At 42.5% G+C, this 18,960-nt stretch overlaps 1 protein-coding gene across 1 annotated transcript in view; it reads right to left on the reverse strand.

The window, feature by feature from the left end:
* plpp4 (phospholipid phosphatase 4) overlaps positions 1–18,960 on the reverse strand; it is a 36,713-nt gene that overhangs the window by 970 nt on the left and 16,783 nt on the right. The window contains exons 2-6 of the mRNA XM_034551455.1: positions 16,317–16,425; positions 12,386–12,476; positions 8,102–8,165; positions 7,808–7,932; positions 857–1,027 (exon numbers count right to left, since the gene is read on the reverse strand). Of these exons, the coding sequence (XP_034407346.1) occupies positions 857–1,027; positions 7,808–7,932; positions 8,102–8,165; positions 12,386–12,476; positions 16,317–16,425 (560 nt within the window). The remainder of the gene's footprint in view (positions 1–856; positions 1,028–7,807; positions 7,933–8,101; positions 8,166–12,385; positions 12,477–16,316; positions 16,426–18,960) is intronic.

Here is an 18,960-nt window from a genome sequence, read left to right on the forward strand (position 1 = left end):
GACAGCAATTGGAAGCCCCCCCCCCCCCTGCCGACAGTGGGCCCAGGGGCAAAGGGGTGGTGAGGATATTATAATCCAGGGCTCATGGCTCAGCATCCCGGCTAATGAAGGCTCTCAGCTTGTGTTTACAAAGTGCAGATTGCCTGCCCCCCCCCCCCCCCCCCCGCACCATGGCTGCTTATAGTCTGCCGGAGAGAGGGAGGAGAAACGGTTTTCAGGGAATACGAAGAGGACTCAGAGAGCGGTCGGCTTGCTTCCTGTGTGTGTGTTGCATTTTTTATGTAAATAAATCCTGCTTGTTAAAAGAGTTGCTTCTCAGTAGCTGACCCGCTCCCCTGGAACATATGGCTCCCTAAAACTAATTAACACCCCATGACAGAGCTGCCATCATATTACCACATATCCTCTGCCACACCACCACCCCACTTCTTCCAGACCGTATGCAAAACTAAAGTTGGTAATTATAATTTTCTTCCCAGGTTGCTGAATTAAATGCCACCTTGCCACCATTTTTCAGTCATTATGCTACAACAGGCAGAAAACAGCCTCATGCGACAACATGTTTAGTGTGTAAGCAAGCTGCCCAGTCGGATGTGCTGTATAGTCTTGAACCTTTCCTTGATTTGCCAGCCATGATGATTAAGTAAAAAATGTGATTCCAGCAGTACAGGTGTTTGAAATGTGCACCCACGAATTATTATGATTATAAAAGCGGCTGGAACCAGGTGGGATTGAAACCGACTTCTGCACAGCAATCCGTTCTCAGGCTGAAACTAGCAGATTTAACACTATGTGAGTTTTCTAAAAAATAAAAAAATAGTGTTCCTGTGTCTCGTGTCTGAGCTGTGTTGCGGACCTTGCCAGTGGTGTTTGTAGTCGCAAGTCCGGGACAATGCGATCATTATGGCACTGTAGAGAGGCAGCACCATGGCACAGAGACGCCAGCTACGTCCTCGACCTTGATCCGTAAAACACTGCAGCTTCCCCGCCAGGTAGAAGGAGGTGAAGCCAAGGCCGGAGAATGCAACTGTAGCAGGCAGAGAAGTGGGAAGACAAAGAGAAAGAATCGAAGGGGGGAGGGAGTTAAGCATTAAATACAGCATCCACATTATAAACTCTCATCTTGTGTATCAGCAAAGACATGAACCGTGACCATGTCTCAAGGGACTTTTTCTTAAAAGTCGATTACGCTGCATGATGGAAAAGTGTGCAACAGTTACAGTGCGAAATAAAAAGATCTGCAATGAAACGTACAGCTATAGTGTGATGACGAAGCCTTTTAGGCTGAAAAGGTAATGAAGAAGGCAGATGGGAGACTTGCAGTTTGTTTACTGCCCCCCATGAGCAGGTAAGCTCACTGAGGGATGAAATGTAGGTCTGTTAGAAAAATACCTCCACACTAAATCACCGTGTGCGACACAACATCCACATCTACACGTCGACACCACGCACGACCCAAACGCTGATGGAGGCTTTCGTCGTGCATGGAGTTTGTATGTGTCCTAAGTGTGCATCCCTGAGCCAATAAATAGAACACAATGACTTTCATAATGACCCATTTCTATGCAAAAAACTGCCGTACTGAGATAAGACAGTCCCAAACCACATTTCACATCATATTAGTATGGGGCTGATACATTAATACATAGCTGATGCAAAGCGATCATTTCGTCCGTCAACTCCTCTGCACAGTCTGAGGTCACAGTGAAAGCTAAAGCCCTGTGTGGAAAACCAATGTGACTGAGTTGATGGTTGGTTGGTGTAAGAGAAATAGCGAGGCTCTAATGATATGAATTATAAGTTGCGTGGAGCCGTAAAAAGGTGGCACTGAGGCAGGGTCATTACTTTACTGTTGCAGCGGGCCAAACAGCACATTTGTTCCTCAACCCACGGAGTGGCCAACAATACAGGCCGCCATGCAGGACACATCGGTAGCCTGTAGAGAGAGAGCGAGGGTGGGCAGAGAGAGCGGAGGCCGAGGTCCAGACGTCTCAGTGGCTGTCCTGCTGTTAGGGAGTAGGAGTGGCGCCATTAAGAACTCAGCATTTGTCCTTTAGGCAATTTAGCCCGATATGTTGGATGGCTGGGACAGGTTTATAATAGGTTTTGAATAAAGAATGGTTATATAGTCTCACACATCTCGGAAATTATGGCTATAATGTTCTTTGCTTGATTGCATTCTTACTTAAAAATGGACTCTTGTATTGAACACTTAAACAGCAATGAATCTAATGGGGGTGGGATTCCACCAAGCTATGTATGGTGTACTGTATACAAGATAACACTCAAAGTGTAAAGCAAACTAAGCCCTGGATTGGTCACCATTTGGTCTTGTTTGAGACTTCACTCGACAAAACCAAATGGGGGCACTGTGGTTACTGTGGTTCAGTGTGATCTCTACAGTGTGAGCATACAAATGGCGAGGACGAAAATTAAGAAACTAAATGAAATGAAAAATAAAACCTGGAAAACAAACAACGAAAGAACAGTACTACGATCCCACAGCAAACCCAATACCGATCCAATCATAGTGTGACCTAAAAAGTACGGCACCTGTATTTTTAACATCTCCTGGAACAGGCCCAACTGCTGTGAATCAAATAGATCCAGTATTGCTGACTGAGTGGGCCCCTTCGGTGGCCAATACAATCTCACTTATTAGTAGTGGTTTAAGTGGCAAGATTACATTTGGCCAATAGGTTTCTTTTAATGGTTTAAGCTTTATAGTGGACCAGTAGTTATAATAATAATTCACCTGGGGCTAGATTAACCAAGTTAATACATTAATTAAATCAATTTATATGGAAAGCAGCTACATTATGAAAAATATGATGCTTTCTGACTCAGTTCATCAGTCCAGTCCTTCTGTTCGGAGGTCATGAACAAGCCATCTGAGATCTTGAGCATCCCTCAGCGCCCATACGTCTCGAGTCTGAGCAACCTCTCCACATTTCCAATCACACAGCAGCTCACACCATTCATTTTAATAGCTCTCCAACCATAGCTAAGATGATTACATTACTCATTTGGATAGACAAAACACAATTACCCATGAACACGTGACTCACTGTGCTAAACATTTAAACTGTGGGAAACTCAGAGCAGTTATACACGTTTCCACAACATCTGGCTTTCAGTCTTTCAGTTTCCCTCTAGAGCTGATCTACCGATTAACTGCAATGTTATAATGCTGAGATAAAAACATGTTTATCGCAATTGCAATGCATCTGTATTATTTAAACATTAATACTGTGCTTATTGTTGTTTTCTTAATTTGTTTTTTGTTATTCTCAAATGTTGGTTTCACACTCTAAAAAATGAGCTCATGGTCCATTTTTGTAACCAGCAGGGAGCGAAAATGAAGTCTGATTGTATAGAAGTCTATGAGAAAATGTCCCTGCTTCTCACTTGATTTATTACCTCAGTAAACATATTAAACAGGAGTTTATGGTCTCAATCGCTAGTTTCAAGTCTTCTTCAATACATCATGATGTTCATTTAGTAAATTATGGTCCCATTCAGAGTTAAATAGACTATAACGCGCAGTATGCTTGAGGGCAGGCTTACTGTGATTGACAGGTCGCTGCCACTAGCAGAGCCGTATACGGCGTCACTATGTCACTCTTCCACATTCCAAATATGGTAACTTCTGTTCATTGGTTAAGACGACAGTATTCCAAGAAGGCGACGGTAAAGCCGCCGAACTTGAGACTTTGTACCGGCAGTCCACAAGAAGACTACGTCCACGTCTTATATTTGTCTATGATGGTAAGTGGTAGCACCATATTTTGTTGGCTTCTCTAACGGTCTATTGATTAGTCTTAGAAATGTAGCAAGGATATAAAGAGATTTAATTAAACCAAGCAAGATTGCATTTTATTATTAACGGTTTTCACTGTAGCAGTGAATGTGCATGCTTCATTTCCACATTGTATACAAACAATATGTTTGGAAACAGTGAGTCAACATCTTGAGGATTACACTAATAACATTGCTTTGGGGATATGCATAAAACATGAAGGAGGACACTAAGTGCGTGTCCCACACTTGCATCTAAAACACAATTCTATGTGTATTATTAGCATAATTAACATTTGCAGCGACAGCTGATACGATGAATACTAGGTGTGCCCAGTACACTGCTGAAGGATGCTTCCCAGGAGGCAGCAGGAGACGCCCAAAGGACAGAGTGGGGGCCAACAAAGGGGGAAAAACATCTCGGTAATGAATCCGCTCCGTGCGTTTAAAAAGCCTTGACAAAAGTAATTCCCCTGAGACAAAACAAAGATGCCTAATGAGAGTGATGATGAGTGCAATTCCTTTTTTCATCTTCAAACGAGCACAAGATTTGTTCTGAAGATGCAAGTAAAGAAATCTGAATGGGTGATTTTTCTAAACATGGTGGAATTGAGGCTATAGTGTCTATGCGAAGAATATCCAAGAGACTTCATGATTGTTATATTGTGTATATAAAAAACAATATGAAAACGATAACAATCCTCCCTGTGACAGTGGCGGCATGTGTAGCATTGTGTATATATCATACTGAGCATCGTAATAACTAACTTCCGTGGATTCTTTTTTTGAATATTGGGCAAACAATGATTGTTGGGAACATACACAGCTTGCAGAGTATCTATAAAACATCCTGGCATTCCTATTTGGGTGATGCATGTGGCGTCTAACGGTGGTGGTAGAGCAGCATGATGAATTGAAATGGCCATCACTGCACACATACACAGCGACAGTGTTCAATTTGGGTTTTGAGTGAAATATCTCGACAGCTGGTGTTCCACTCAGAATAAATTACAATAGCTTTGGGGATCCTCTGAATATTCCTTCATCTCAATCATCAGGTCAAAACTTGAATTTGTCTAATAGGCTGTTTTTGGTTTTCTTTTTTTTTTGTTGCAACCAGAGGTTAAATTACATATGTTTAGGCAACCAGATGTTCAAATTAACTTTAATGAACTGAAAACACACTGTGAAAGGGTGAAAGTTGTCAGACGAAAACACTGACAACTCCCAGACCAGAACGCCATGGTAACGATCTGTCAATCACAAGGTTACGAGCACTAAAGCCTACCATGCTTTATATTCTATTTTAATCTAAATGAACATCATGCTGTATTGAAGAAGACTTGAAACTAGCAATCAAGACCATAAACTCGTGCTTACAATGTGTATTGTAAGCACAAGTTTGAACAGTGGTTCTCAAATGGGTATGTGTACCCCTGGGGGTACTTGAAGGCATTCCAGGGGGTACGTGAGATAAAAAATGTAAAAAGTATTTACAATGAGCATCCACGCCTCTGCCTCCCGTCACAAGCGATGCATATTAACCAACCACTTGAGCTCTGAATTTGTCGCACCTATTAGCATGTATAAGCCCAACAGGAACTCATTATTAGCGCTGCATAATTGCTGCAGCACTCCGTCACAAGCTGCTCCGCGACCTCTTCGGACACTGAAGGCAGCCTGAAGTTCCTCAGTGACTTACAGTGAATGTGTCTAACTCTCTTTCGTTACTGACCTAATTTGATGGGACATCCCAAGCTGCGGTTCATTTAAGGTAGATCGTTGTGTGCAAGAAGCAATGTGGATTAGGTCCATCTCGCGGGATTCATTAATTTTTAAAAGGGCATATTAATTGATCATATCTAATGGTTTAATATGCACAGGGACAGATGGTAAAATAAATATGATTAAGAAGGAGATAACCTACAGCTAATGCTTTAGGGCCGACTCGATTCACAGCCGTTTATATTGGTGCAGTGGGTTCAGGGGAGTTTGTTTTTCTTAAAATAAATATGATTAAGAAGGAGATAACCTACAGCTAATGCTTTAGGGCCGGCTCGATTCACAGCCGTTTATATTGGTGCAGTGGGTTCAGGGAAGTTTGTTTTTCTCTTTCTGTCTCCTCCAATTTGTGTTACTCTGTTACTTTGTTATGAGGTGTAGAAAAATAAATTAAATCACGGAGAACCTGAGTGGCTTTAAAAACGTTGAAAATGCAATAATAGTTTTTTGTGTTATAGAACATAGATGCCAGACGCTGAAGCCTTGTGCATATTTACATTTCTGTCCTGGCTGATTCTGATGGATAATCCAGCATCGTGTTACAGGAGGTATGCCTCTCTCAATGCAAATGAGTGACTTTTCTTGGACCTATAGACAGTGTCTATGGCTTCGTACCATCTACAAGAGATCTTACTTTCAAGCGTAGTCCTGGTGAAAGTGGACACAGACAGGAAATTGGATTTCTTCTGCTCTCCGGACGTGCTGGCATGCGGGTGCTCCCTGTGTCCCCGTCGCACAATTCTCTCAATCACTTTCTCACTCACATGCAACAACATAAGGCCATTAGGGCTGCTGCGCAGGATGGATGTGATCCACACACAGTGCTGCAGTGACGTACAGAGCAGGGTCCCTCTCTGCTTTTAATGGGACACCGCCAGGACTTCAAAGCTTTTCTCTTTAAAGCAGGTGTCTGAGAATCTTAACATTATGTCGAGGCATCGATTTGCAATCAGACCGGACCATGAAATTACAGCAGCGGTGGGATCTCATCCATCTCCCTGCATCCTTATAAAAACACCGAGACCGATTCCTCCAGCATTTTGATTTTCCAGCCTGCTCCAGAGTAGTTCAAGGCAGTCACACCCACAGCAGGATTTCAATTAAACACCTCCACAAAGCATTTCACAAGTGTGAAACACACACACACACACACACACACACACACACACACACACTTCAAAAGGGTGCTTCTTCTTCCTGAACTCATATGTAACATTTTCAATAAATAAAAAAAGGAAGGATTTTCAATTATTTTTAAATTGTAAATGGTAAGTTGGATTCAACCATTTCTGTGTTTCCACATATTCCTGCAGTACTTGAATTCTGCATAATTACCTTGTGAATGTGCATAGAGTGGAAATGCAAAAAGGGTTTTGAATAAAAGCAAACATAAAGGTGGATATAAAGGGTGCAACAGTCCGGGCATTGCTCACTGGACGATATAAAGATATATTTTTTTATTTTGCACAAGAGATACCAGGAGGTTTAGTGTAATTCCAGTGTAAGCATTTAACTCTTGGTTGACTTTTCTGAGTCCCAGGTACAAGAGAGAAAATCAATTTCACGTGCGTGTTTTTATCAAAGACGTATCTTCTTAAATGCCATCTTTATATGCGCCATACAATGCTGAGCAGCTATGCAACATCTGTGTGGGCACAGCAAGCACTCCATGAACACCACGTACCATTCATCTGCTGGACAACCGAAAAACATGTGAATTATTTATCACGCTGCTGGAGTGAAAACAGCTTGCAATACGGTTGGTAAAGAATATGTCCAGAGTCCCTCATTGGTCTGCACAGCAGTGCACAGCGAGAAGTCTCATGGCATGGAGAACAGCGGGTGTGCGCTCACCTCTCACGACATCACCAAGTCAGTAGGATGGAATGCGCTTGACTCAACCAATCAACCCGTGAGCATCTTGACAAGGTGCCCTGGGATGCGTAAATTGAATGATAACTTGTTGCTACATGTTGTACTTAGTTTTTTTAGAGAGGCGCCAACGAGATCATTGGTTGTGAAACGTGAACTAAGCGCACCACCAGTCAGCCCTCACTAGACATGATCTACGTGGTGGCATGATGCTCGCAGCACTGAGATCAAACTGTGTGAATAGCTACGGTTGGCATGCAGTTTTAATGAGTCAGTGTGTGATTTTGGATATCTTTTGGCACCATGCGCTGCAAGCGCTGTCGGGGATCTGCCTCGACTGAAAGCTGGTACTCACAGGAGGAATGGCTGCTGGGGAAGCTCTTGCGTCCCTCGGAGACCAGGTCCGGCTCCCCGGTGCATAGCATCTTCACATTTACTTGTCCGTCTGGGAAGCAACGCTGGAAGTAGTCGGGCCTGGGTCTGAAAAAATGAAAAAAAGATGGTTTTCCGCGTCGTCGGTACAGAGAATTCCATCCAATTGAAAAACAATGAATTGCCCATCAATCTAGTGAGTTAAAACTGAGAAGAAAAAATGATCTTCAGAGATGCAACATTACTAACAAAAAATGCTTCAGGATGTTAAGCGTACCTGCCAACAATCAACTTGATAGTATTGGTGAAGACTCCATTCAGGGCGAGGGCCAGGGACACAGCTGGAGTAGGAAGATTGACACACACACAGTCACATCAGCATCCTACTGTCGGTAATACAGGTCGACACAGCATTTTCACTCAAAGGGGCACTCATAGAAACAGAGACGCCGCAGTCATACATTGGATTTAACGACCGTGTTCTGGCAGGTTGCCCACTCTTCTGATGTAATGCACAAATTAAGGGGCCACTTAGGTTCATGGGAATTCCTCTTGCCGCTGGACAGATGGTTGTCAGGATTTATGTGTTCAGTCTTTCAGAATTTCTAAGCAGCAACCGTAGCGAGCAGGTTCATAAACACACACAAAACACACACACACACACACACACACACACACACACACACACACACACAGAGAAACAGACAAATACATTTATAAAATATTGGTAGGATTCTTTTATCTACAGCTGAACCACATCTGTTGAGCAGCCAAATGAAATGAAGCCCTATAGGCCACCAGACCCCGTCACATTGGGGCCCAGCGTAACCACTTTAAGCCGCTGTGACAGAGAGACAGATATTTCATTGGGAGAAAAAGTATCCAACTTGGAGCCAATCTAACTGTAAAGCAATTAGTGCTTCCGTTCAACTTTGGCAATGGGAAACAGGAGGACTGCTGTCGGTTGACAGGTAGGCAATCGGCATTGCACTGTAACCGTACATTCATTTAATTAGCTGTGAGGCAAACCACTGGGCAAACCACTGCCATTAGCCGGAGTCGCTGCCCTCTCAGCTTAATCCCAGCAGTCTGCAGGTCAATTGAATGCACCCCGCGTCGCCAGAGCTCAAGCCGTATTATCTTCCCGAGCCGCTGAGACGAGCGCAGTGTCAATGCTATTCAACAGCTCGTTAATTTGGGCAAACTTCTGTGCAGATCAGATGAAAGCCCAAAATGAGACATGTTCCGTCTGACCAGTTGAAAAATGGGACATTCAATTGCAATGTGTTCTCTTCGTCTGATATCTCATGGTATGAGGTCTATTCTGGGGAAGTATGCTGATCGTCATTAAAGTATTCACTCACTTTTTCTGTTCCGCAGACCCAAAGCTAACAGTAGTTCTGACACCGTTTTGGCAGTCTAATTTTTTCTTGTAGTATTGACGTCTATTTGTAAAGCTCCAAGCTAAAGGAGACGTCCTCTGAGCTTGTATCAAGTTGCTGTATACCAATGCGGTATATTATGCCGTATATTCCTGCCTTGTGACTCCATTTCAGCCGCACATCTGTTATTTTTGAAGGTATGAAAGGAACTGATGTGACACTCGCCATAAGTGCACCTGCTGATACTGCACTCCTCCTCAAAATAATGAAGTCCCTCAGCCAAAGTCTTTTGCCAAATTGGTATGTGCAGGACTGTCACTTACCCCAGAGTTTGCTCTGGTGATTGCACTACATCCAGGTAGAGTTTCAGGAAATTAGAGACCTATTCAGTAAAGACTGCGTTCCTGCTATCACTTTACAAAAGTCCCTCGCATTTCACACATTAGACCAAATATATGCAGACAACTCCTGGCATTGATGACACTCTCATTGTCTCACTAACTGGAAGATTAGTCCCTCTACACACATCAAACAATAACGCCTCTGCCTGCTATGAGATCTCACAGTCAGATGATGAACAACATCATTCATGCTTCGCAAATGTGGAAGGAAAATGTATTATATCATATGCTGCCACAACATATAGAGGAAAGTGTGTTATCCCTGAGCATAGTTTTATATTAGGCTTAGAGTACACCTGAGAAGATTACATACAGCGCACACACAACTTGGCCCGGGTTTCAAGAACACCCGACGTAGATAGACAGTGACCTTGTGCTGTTCCAGTATTAACCGGTAGAAAGAGGGCTGTAGACCAAGGGCCGGGAGGCTCAGACAGAACAACGATAAGAGAAGGACCGGGTGGGGGACAACAAGATAAGCCACATTCTTTAAAGTAACCGGCTTGAACTGGTGGACGTACGTAAGAAGAGTGACGAGAAATATGTAATGAGGGAGTCGACGGAGGCTGCTCATGCACTGAGTGTGATGTTATAAATAATATGTCAATTGTTTGTTCGCGGGTTGGGAAAGACAGATGTGCAAGGAGGTTGGATACCGGACCCAACTCGAGTTATTTGTAATATGTTTGTTACAAATAAATCTACGTGAAGTATATTTTCACATACAAGGAATTTGTCATGGTGGGTGGTGCAACAATAGACAATAATATTAACAACAATCAATCAAATATTAAGAATATAAAATATAAAATAAAGTGCACAGAATGGCATGTAGCAGTACTTTAAACAGTGTAAGTAAGTGTAAGTTTAAAGTGACAACTGTATTTAAATTGAAGAGTTAAGTGTATTTAAAGTGAAGAATTAAGTGATGTGCACTGGAGTCACCGGGTAGGAAATTGTCCTGGGGATGACAGAGTCAGTCAGTGTGGGACCCATGCTCTGTTAATGAGGGTCAGTGGGGGGACCCGGGCTTTGTTAATGAGGGTCAGTGGGGGACCCGGGCTTTGTTAATGAGCCTGGCTGCCGACGGGAAGAAGCTGTTTGTTTGGCGTACAGTCTTGGTCATGATGGATGTCAGCCTCCTGCCAGATGGAAGGGACTCAAACAGTTTGTGTCCAGGGTGAGAGCGGTCAGCTACAATCTTGAAGTAAGCAGGTCCTGAAGGGACGGCAGATTGCAGCCAATCACCCTCTCAGCAGAGCGAATGGTGCGCTGCAGCCTGTCATTGTCCTTGCTAGTGGCTGCAGCGCACCAGACGGTGATGGAGGAGCAGAGGATGGACTTGATGATGGAGGTGTAGAAGTGCACCATCATTGTCTTTGGCAGGTTGAATTTCTTCAGCTGCCTCAGGAAGAACATCCTCTGCTGAGCGTTCTTGGTGATGGAGCTGATGTTCTGGGTTATGAAGGAGCCCAGGAAGCGGAACGACTCCACAGCGTCCACAGGGTGATGGGGCGGGTGGGGCTGCATTCTTCCTGAAGTCCACAACCATCTGTCTTCAGAGCGTTGAGCTCTAAGTTGTTCAGACCGCACCAATTGAACTCTGATCCAAACTCTGCGTGTTCTGTGGTCTTTCGATACTGACGTCCCGTGTGTGAGTATCCTGTGGCATCTCACCGAGTAGTCAGATAGGAGATAGATACAAGTTTAAACAGCATCAGGTTAAAAGATTAGTCAGCATCGATCCAGAAGAAAGAAATCAAGCCACAACACAACCAAAATGAGAAATAATCACTGCATAATCATTGCCGTGCCATTCACAGAGTGTAGTCTTTTGGAAAATACTTCCAAAATGGCTGCATTATATCTGTCTAATGGATAATTACACACTTAAGCTGCAGGGGTTTTGGAATGATGAAGGGGTATGAGACAACTCCAACAAAGGGAACATTGTGTTCTGTTTACTCCAAAGGAGCGGATGTGAGCGCGCAATATTAAATGCGCAATATTAAATGTGCAATATTAAATGCACAATATTAGAAAGGACCCATTGGTGGGAATAAAGAGGGCGCTACTTTTCTATGATTTAAAAAAATAATAAGTGGGTCTGTATCGCTACTTCTCGACACAGACCAAAAACTTCTTCTGTGATCTGTCTTCCTCATTAGGTCGAGAGGTAGGTATCCTTGATTCGAAGCCATGTTCCAAACTGTGACGGTGTCAGAAGACCGGGCTCCCTTTTATTCTTTGTTCTTCCGCGGGATGTTGATTTGTACGACTATAAAGCCGGCAGTAATGGGCCTGTAAAACTCTACGGAGCACTTTAATCTCTACTCTGAGGCACCGAGCCACCCCAGATTCATCTCTGTGTGTCTCTATAATTGGATTTGTGCTAAACTTCCTTAATGCTCTCTGATGTCCTCTACCGCCGCCTCGACCCAGGAGGGAAAATGGCAAATGCTGGGAGAAAAAGCGTGACATTTAGAATGTGTTGAAATACTTGTGGCTGAAGTGATTACGATTACCTTGTGTGGTGCCTGTATCAATAGGTCACGGAATTTAAAGATCTGCACCATTAAGCAGTATAAAGTAGTTTGATGGGACCGTTTAGCCCATACTTTCAGGCAGAACAGGGGGAAAGCGTATCATTTGTATTAAAAAAACACCAATAATATGTGCGGCAACTATAAATATACATGCTTTCACTTTCAGACTTCTCTTAAGATTGTGACTGACAACAACACACTTGTGACATCTGAAGTCATTGGCTTTACGTACCTAAACATGCCTCTTTGAGCTCGGTCTTGTCCGTCCGCTGAATTATCTTCACCACAAATATCACCGCCAGTGGGGTAAGGAAGGAAATTGCCTGAGAGGACATAAAGATGAGAAATTTACAGTTATTTTGACATTAGAGATGCTCTGCAGCGTCCCGCAGGATCTGCTTTGCAGATTGAGCGTTAAATTACATTTGCCTCATGGAATGACATGAACCTGTCCAAGTTTATTTTAACAAGGCAAACCGGGAGGGGGGCAAACAAGCTCCTCTGTTGCTCAGTGGGGTCTCTGTTTGTCTTCACAGGAAGAGAATTTGCCCCTCACTTTGATTTGGGCCTCCACGGCACGTCAGTGTTTATTCATGCCTCACAAAGGATTCATTAAGTTTGGGCAAATTTCCATATATTTTCTTTGCCTTAAGCAACAGAGGTATTAAACACCGAGGCAGAGCTCCAGTTACATTATCATAACACACATTTCCATCGAGTGCTCGAGTTCATCAGTTCAGAGGAGTTTACATCAGTGGAACTTTGCCTATATTAAACTTATTTAGTACCTCACTTTCCTTTTTGGAGGAGCTGGATTCATATATGTTATCACACTTGGAATAAAGTGCATCAACAGAAATGAAAGCAGCCACAATGTATGTCCATGAATAAAACATTACTTATTTGTTTTCCACACCCCCTAAATAGAAAGTAACATGCATTTGAAAAAAGGACCTTCGACAACCGAAAAGCACGAAAGACCAATGGAAAAGTCCTCTCAGCCAGCTGACTGTAACAAATCAAGCTTTTGTGGCCGGAGATTCCAAACTTTTATACAGCAGGGAGTAGGTAGAGTTAAAATATAAATGTCCTCATATTGCATTGAAACAACAAAATGCTCTAAGCTGGGCCTCAGTCAGTACCAACTGGCCATGGAAGCCATACTGTGTCATGGACAATATCACATTATATATGGTGTGACTCAGTGGGGTCGCACCTGCATGGACTATTTTTAAAGACCTTACACATTAAACAGTGCCTTGCTCCAATGAGGCATTCGCTGCACACCACACAGTGAACAGAATGAGTAGCTATTTTAGGTCACGGTGGTCAGACAGTGTGACAAGACACAGATTCAAATACCGTATAGTTGTTACCTAGCAAAACTGGATCAAAGCAACAACGCTGTGGCAACTCAGCAGCTAGTATCCATCATATTTGCCAACATAAATGCAGTGTGAGTGCTCTTTCAGTCACAGCAGCTCCCATCACTTTATCACTGTGAGGGAATCCAGGGAATCGCATACATGCAGGCTGGCTCAGCTATTTTAGGACAGTATTTTAGTCCTGCCAGTATTTTACTTTTAAGATGGTCTTCATAACCTACAATTATACATTGGCACTCCTGGGAGTGTATAACAGTTAATACAAAATGGGAAGAGTCATATGTAGATGAGGAAAGCAGCACTTATATAGGCTTTGAGTTGCCAAACACATTAAAGCATCCATAAACACTATGTGGAAATGTAAAGATACTTATACATATGCATTCAAGTCTTTTCCATAACAAAGAGATGCATTTTGGCACGTTGTCTTAATTAAATGTTCATTATCTTTTTCACATTTCTCGATGCTCTTAAAGGGGATAAGTCATCAAAAGTACATTTAGGTATCTGGAGTGCTTGTACCAGCCCACATACAGATAGTATGAGAAAAAGATTATATATATATATTTACTTTTTTACATTCAAGCTTGTAAACATGTTCTAGTAGAAACCTGAAATACAAGTATGAACATTAAAATGAACAGGATATGTCCGCTTCAACACTCCTTTGGCTAAATGTGAATCTGGTTAACCGTGAAATCCTGGTTCAAAATGATGTAAGTGTAACTGGAAACATTTGTTTTAAAGGTCATTCTTCCCTTGGTCTGTGAATAACTGTAACCTAGTTAACTCTGCCTGAAGGGAGGACTCTCATACAACATGCTGCTCTCAGGGAGAGTCCCACTGTCAATAATGTTAAGTTAAGTATCAAATAATTCTTGTTTTAATATTCTGAACATCTTTTCTATAAATGCACATTATTATTATGTTCACCTTATGCAGGCTTTGGCTGCACTGATCAGAGGATATGGACTATAAGATCACTGTGTTTAACAAATAATTTGAAGTGGAGGGGCTTTCTCTCCCAATTATTATTTAGGGGACTGCCACCAGCAAAGATGTATTGACACTGAAGCGAATATAAACTGTCAACATCTATGAAAAACCATGTTGAAAAAGGACACAATAGAGTTTAGATGAGCAGGAGATAAGTTGATGGTTTATCCGTAGCTGGACGCTCCGCACCACAGACGAATGGCGTTTTTGTGTCTTCTGCTTGATTAGTGGAGGATTTCTATAATGAATGCACTTCAGAGTTTGTCATAACAAATGATTTGTTGATGAGAACATTTCAAGCTCAGTGTTTAATATATAAGCAAATCCATATCTTGATGTTTAAACGCAAGTCTTCACCTGTTAAGTTGATTTCCTATTTTGATCAAACAGTGAGTGCCGACCACGAGGTCTTTGACAAGTTAGCGTGCAGAAATAGGCGTCCGGCTGGACAGAATGGGCCTGTCAGAGAAGTGATGTAACTGAAACTGACTATTCAGCTAAAAGTGACAACCCCATTTAAACGGGGCTGCGGCCTTGAGATGCATGGGAAAGAAGGCGTGATCACTGTCAATGAAATCAGAGAACAGGGTACATTAATGCAGTCATCACATCAGGACGGAGCATCAATATGGAAAACACATTCAGAAGGTATTCATCAGAGCAGCTTTAAAAAAAGCACTTCTGGTTCATACGAGGCACATTCTGCAAGAGCGCCATGCCACAGGTGTTCTTGCTTAGATGGTCATTCTTCGCGTCTGCATTTCTTCAGAATCTTTGCAACTCTTCTTTATACATTTTTGTTTCGACTTCCTGGAGTATGTTCTGGTTGTGTGTCAATCTCAAGGTGACAACAAGACAGCAGAAAGTCACAGCTGAATAAATGCCGAAAATGTTTGAATATTTTGCATCAAAACTATTCATACCAGGAGCGATGCTAATTTGGGACCATTGCAACCATTGTTTAGTGTAAATTGCATAGCCTGTGACTGGACAAATTTCTTTATTGAGTTTCCTTTTAGCGAAATGCTTTTGGAGTTCCATTTGGTAAACTGTTACGCAGTGTAGCGAGACATTTACACGGTGTATATGTCTCGGGGCTTTTATTGTGAAAGGTTAGGAGCAGAACGAGTGGATCTGGTCTGTGCTGCCTGTCTTTGTTCGGACCACAGAGTGGTGTTGTACAATACAAGCACATTTCCTCAATTGTTGATTTCTTTTCCTTTTGTACTCTGATTTTATTAAGATTGCCTCCCAAACATTTCATGTCATTAGATGGGTCTATGTTGGAGATGGAAATAAAGCAGCATTCTCTGGTCTAACAACACCTTGTTTCTTTTGGCATAGTGGGTTTTGTCATATTTCACCATAATCACACTTTGAAAATAGGACCATCTAGCGTTCGCCATCTGAGACTGAAAACAATGTATGACTGTAATGCCCAGTATGCTGTATTCCAAGTGTCTCGAAGCCAAAATGTGTTTTTCATGAGATTCTTTAGGTTATTATGCTCTGTATTTACAGCATTAGCCAGAGTAAAAAGAGCATTAATCACTGTGGTTCGTAGAGCCTTTCTTGTACCTATCAACACGATTCAGGCCTCGACTCGAGAGAAGAGGCTTCGCAGTATTGATTGATGGATCTAGATAAATTAAAGATTTCTGAGGTTACGATTACTAAGAATTAAGCAGAGGGTGCACTTCGGGTGGATCCCAATAATGAGCATCTATAGTGGCAATCAAATGTGTAAGAAGAGGGATGCATGAATAGAAAGCAGGTACTTACGAACATGACCCTCTTGGGAATGTGGTCTGACTCAACCAGAGGATTCTTGTAGAGCCAAAGCTCCTCTGGTTGAATCACTCTCTCAAAGGGCTCCAGAAACTCTGTAAATCTGCAGCAAGGAACAAATGAACACGGATCAGTCACTCATTTCTTTAAGTGTTAAGTGGATGCTTTGACACAGAGCAGTGTGCATTCAAGATGCACTTTCTGATTCGACTTAAACGTCTGCGTTTGCAGGGGACAAGAGACGAGGAGGCTGGTTTCGTTCACATATCTGAGGCCACGTAGGTTGGGCGACTTCCAAGATCACCTACACTCTGCTGTTTCTGAGCGGGAACACATTAGCATGCGCCTGCTTCCTCCGGCCCTCGCTGGCCTCCCCGTGATCTGTCGGACGCAACCTTGTTGTCCGCCGTCTCAACAAAGTCTTCCTGTCACTGCTTTCTAAAACAATTCAATGGGCCGCTCTGTTGCACATTTGGGTTGTGAGATATTTTACTATACACACAAGGGCCATAGAATATTCAAAGCACCAAACAAACAGCAGCAAATATATTTATATTTAATATAACAAGAAAACGATACTGTCTTTGGGAACATTTTGAATTAAAATAGGGTAACGATGAAGGCATTGGTAGTGATAAAGAAGAATTGAAGAACAGGTCTGTGTAAGTTTGAAAATAAATCACAAGTAGACCTGAAGTTTTTCTTTCATCTTGGGTCCAACAGTTTGTTCCCCAGATGAGCTGCTTCACTCTAGGTGATAATAGAGATCTAGTGATTCTCTCCCAAACAACTACATGCCCTTAAGCAAGGTATTCATCACGCGTCCACTCCAGCAGAGCTGAAAAGGGAGGATAACCTGGATCCTGTGCGACTCCTCTGGGGCAGCGCACGGCAGGCCATTATGGCCAAGGCTTATTATGTATCTTCGGCAAACCTCTCCTGGATTAAAATGGATTCATGTGGAAACAAAGTGTCTTATTGCCCCTCTCTCTTCAAGGGCCAGGAAAACCAATTATCAGTTTTTTAATCCCCCTGAAAGACATGTGCCGTATTACACACTGTGGAAAGTATTTGTTGGTCCGCTGATAACCGTGTCATGATGTTTTTGTAAGAGAGCATGCCTAGTCAGTGTACTTGCTCATTTTACACCTTGCTGAGTCCAAGTGCAAAATTCACTTCAGCCACATTACATTAACGGTATGCATCGCACAGAAAATGCCCGTGCTAATGGCACACAATATGCTTCATGAACTACCAGCTGTCTCCTCTCCTCAGTTCTCTTGCCCAGACACCAGTGACAGGGAATGTTAATGCAGTCCGAGGGGATAGAAAAGCAGAGAGACAGACACACACCTCCTCACCTTTATGAGCACACACACACACACACACACTCAGGTCATTAAATACAGCAGTGGTCTATCTGTCGTTGCAAGGCTTATCGAGCCCCTGACGTCTTAATGAGTTTCAGGCACAGGCTCGCCCAAGGTAACCACACAGATAAAATTCATCTTCGCAATATTTGCTTTCACATTGGCATGCACATAGCATGCACTAAACCTGCTGCAGAAGGAAAGGAAACGTTATTATTCAAAAGCCACTTGATACTTTTTACAGGCTGTTTTTTTCCCTTCAGCAATAGCCATTCCGTGTATATGTGCACGGTGTAATCTCCTCTCTATAGTAGTTGTAATTGCTGGATTCAGATCGTGCATGAGAGATGAATAATGTTAAATGTTCAACATCCACTAGGATACAGGGAAGGATTTGTGACTACTCATCATGGTAAAATTGTATTTTAAAAACCACAGTGTCTGCACAAATACGGCTCAGTATCAGGGTATAAAATTAATGAAAACAAATCAGAGGCGATGATGGTATCCGGAATCTGGCCCACACAGCTGAATGAGGATGTTTCCTTTCACTGGTCTAAACAAGGATTTCGATATTTGGGAATTAATATTACACCTAGCTCCACACAACTGTTTGATGCCAATTACAATAAGTTAATCAAACAAATGACATGACACATTGGCAAATCCTTCCTCTCTCATTATTTGGTAGAGTGGAGACGGTGAAAATGAATGTGTTACCCAGACTCCTCTTTTTGTTTCAGTCCCTACCTGTGGCAGTACCAGTTTCTACCTTCAACATGTTAAACAAACTACTCTTAAAATAATTCATCTGGGAGAATAAGAGACCCAGGATAAGACTCAAAACACTTGGCCTACCAAGCTTTAAACTATATTATTGGGCAGCACAACTAACAGCTATAGTGGCGTGGATTGGAAACGACCAGGAGACAGGATGGACCCAGATAGAACAAAGCACTGCTAAGGGGATATCTATATCAACATTGCCCTTTATCGATATAAAATCCTTTAATAAAATCAAAATTGAAAACGAATGGATAAAACACACACTGAAGATTTGGACAATAATAAAAAAAACACTTGTAGGACCAAGCTCACTCTCAAGGGCTATGCCACTTGTAGGCAACATAGAATTCCCTCCCTCTATATGGGATAGTGGATTTAGACGGTGGGCTGATAAAGATCTTAAAACCATCAATCAATTATTTGACAGAACAGAACTCAAATCCTTTTCTCAGTGATCCTTTTCTGGGATACTTCCATCAAAT

The sequence above is a fragment of the Cyclopterus lumpus genome, chromosome 15 (assembly GCF_009769545.1).
Source record: "Cyclopterus lumpus isolate fCycLum1 chromosome 15, fCycLum1.pri, whole genome shotgun sequence".
Taxonomy (NCBI): domain Eukaryota; kingdom Metazoa; phylum Chordata; class Actinopteri; order Perciformes; family Cyclopteridae; genus Cyclopterus; species Cyclopterus lumpus.